The sequence below is a fragment of the Sceloporus undulatus genome, chromosome 1 (assembly GCF_019175285.1).
Source record: "Sceloporus undulatus isolate JIND9_A2432 ecotype Alabama chromosome 1, SceUnd_v1.1, whole genome shotgun sequence".
Classification (NCBI taxonomy): domain Eukaryota; kingdom Metazoa; phylum Chordata; class Lepidosauria; order Squamata; family Phrynosomatidae; genus Sceloporus; species Sceloporus undulatus.
In genome coordinates, this window is record NC_056522.1 from 154,221,554 (window position 1) to 154,223,762 (window position 2,209).

The 2,209-nt window shown below is 41.1% G+C and overlaps 2 protein-coding genes across 2 annotated transcripts in view; both read left to right on the forward strand.

The window, feature by feature from the left end:
* TDRD15 (tudor domain containing 15) overlaps positions 1 to 2,209 on the forward strand; it is a 36,999-nt gene that overhangs the window by 14,357 nt on the left and 20,433 nt on the right. The window lies entirely within an intron of this gene.
* The window catches only part of GDF7 (growth differentiation factor 7), a 4,728-nt gene continuing 4,301 nt past the window's right edge, over positions 1,783 to 2,209 (forward strand). Inside the window, exon 1 of the mRNA XM_042457675.1 lies at positions 1,783 to 1,876. Coding sequence (XP_042313609.1) covers positions 1,783 to 1,876 — 94 coding nt within the window. The remainder of the gene's footprint in view (positions 1,877 to 2,209) is intronic.

Below are 2,209 nucleotides of genomic sequence, written 5' to 3' on the forward strand. Positions count from 1 at the left end.
TCCCCGCAGCCCGAAAAGCGGCGGATCAGGGCCTCAGCGGCTGCCGGTGTAGCCACTGAAGCCCTGATACTCCAGGGAAAGGGGCGGGTCCAGACTGCCCCAAATGGGCAGTCTATAACTCGCCCCAGTTAGTAAATAAAGTTGAGGGAGGCCCACTGAGTTGTTGTGACTGTTGGCAAAGAAGCTATTGAGATCTGATGTCCCAGTTCCACAACAGTTTATCTCACTTGTCACATATCCAAAGTCTTCCTTTCACACGTAGAAGGGTAAATTCTATCCACGAACGTGTTCTGATCTAGAGGGCCATTTCCAATTGGTAGGAAGTGATGTTCACCTATTTCTCCTCCCTCTGCAGTTCTCTATTCTTTCACTACTACAGAATAACTGGAATTTAAGGCTCCGGATCTTCTTGTTAATACCAACCACAGTAGATTCATTGAATCAGTTGCAGGTGCCAGCCTGGAGACAGCTCTACCATCTGAACTAAGACCAGAAACAGAAAATGCAGGCCTATGACTGTCATCTTCAATTTCTTTCTCCTGTCTGCCTGATGAAGAAGCCAGTGTGACTTTGAAAGCTTGCAGCCTGCAATTGTGCACTTTGGTTGACCCAATAAAGGTATCATTGTTTGGATGTTATTGCAGTTGCAGAATGGTGAGCCAACACACATGCAAATTTCACTGATTTACTGGGTCTATCCTGGTTATGACTAACAACAGAATTCAAGCCAGTATGTGTCATAACAAATTGAAATAATGAAAACAAAAAAATCATCAAAGCATAAAAGCTGCACTAAGGTTTAATGCACTAGAAGAGTGTGAACATTCATGGTTTCCCAACATACCTGAATTTGACACCTGCATACCCTCCATCTGTCTTGATTTGGCATGGATTGTCATGTTTAATCCTCTGTCATCCTACTTTTTCAATTGTTTTTAAAATGTCCTAGTTCCTCTTTCCTTCTCCAACTTTTCCCTTTTGTTCACACATTATTTCGATCCTTGCAAACGGAGAGCGTATCTACACTGTAGAAATAGTGATTTGACACCCCTTTGACTGCCATAGCTTCATCCTACAGAATCCATAGGATGGGGCTACAGCCTTAAGTGTCAAATTGCAGTATTTTTTACTGAAATGACAAACGGTTTGCATTAAATTAACTCAGAAAGGCAGAGAGGAGAGGAGGGGGTGAACTCTTGCCCTTCCCAGTAGATGCAGTCAAAATCAAACTGCCTCAGTCTCTTCTGGCTTATGTATATGTCTTCCTTAAGCAATTTTGCCATCTTGACCACACTCTGATGTTGCTAGGCTGCAGATGTCCCAGTTTTGATCTGTGAAATGTTGGAGAGCACGCAGTTGTGAATTGTGCTTTTCCCACTTTCAACTACTGACGCTGTACATTCAATGGACACTGAGCTCAGCCTGCCACAGTTTGCAATGACAAAATCAACCTGTGTTTGGTCCTTCAGGCTAATCTGCAGAGATTCCTGTTAGGTTTCTTACTTTACATCACAACATTTAGAAACAACAGAGAGTATCACCTACAAGTCCATGTTTGAAAAGCAAGTTTACTTCAAAATATGAATATTTTCTAAATGTAAAGAAAAATGCATGCTTTAGGCTTTCATTCACCAATCAGGACTAAGCAGATATTAAAATCTGTGATAGGGTTAATTTCTAATGGGGGGAAAACTCAACACAGACAAACACACCACATAGTTTGAACACCATCAACCCATTTCAAGGAGAAATCAGATTCCTTCAAATTCAGGTCAATCTGGAATGGGGTTTGAACCTTTTCCTACTACTAACTGGTCTCTCCTGCCAGTTCCATCTGAAACTCTTCTTTCTCCCAAATCTTCTATATCTTTGAGAGGTAGGCATACTTAAGAGGGGCTGGCTTAACACAGCAGAGGTCTTCCCAGTCTCTATTTAATTGGAAATGACACTCTTATATATTTCTTTAAAACCTTTCTGAAACTATAACTCAGTGAAAGACTACATGCTGTACATAAAGAAAGCTCCAGGTTCACTTCCTAGTCTAGTTAAAGGAATTAGGTTGCAGATAATGTAGACGAGAGTAGAAGGGGTTGATGCTTCTTTTAGGTGCTCCTAAAATGGATTAACCTCTCGTCTTTCAGTACTCCACTAAGAAAAAGGGAACAGTTCTTTTTTCAACCCGTAGATAAATCAACCTAGTTTTTTTTTT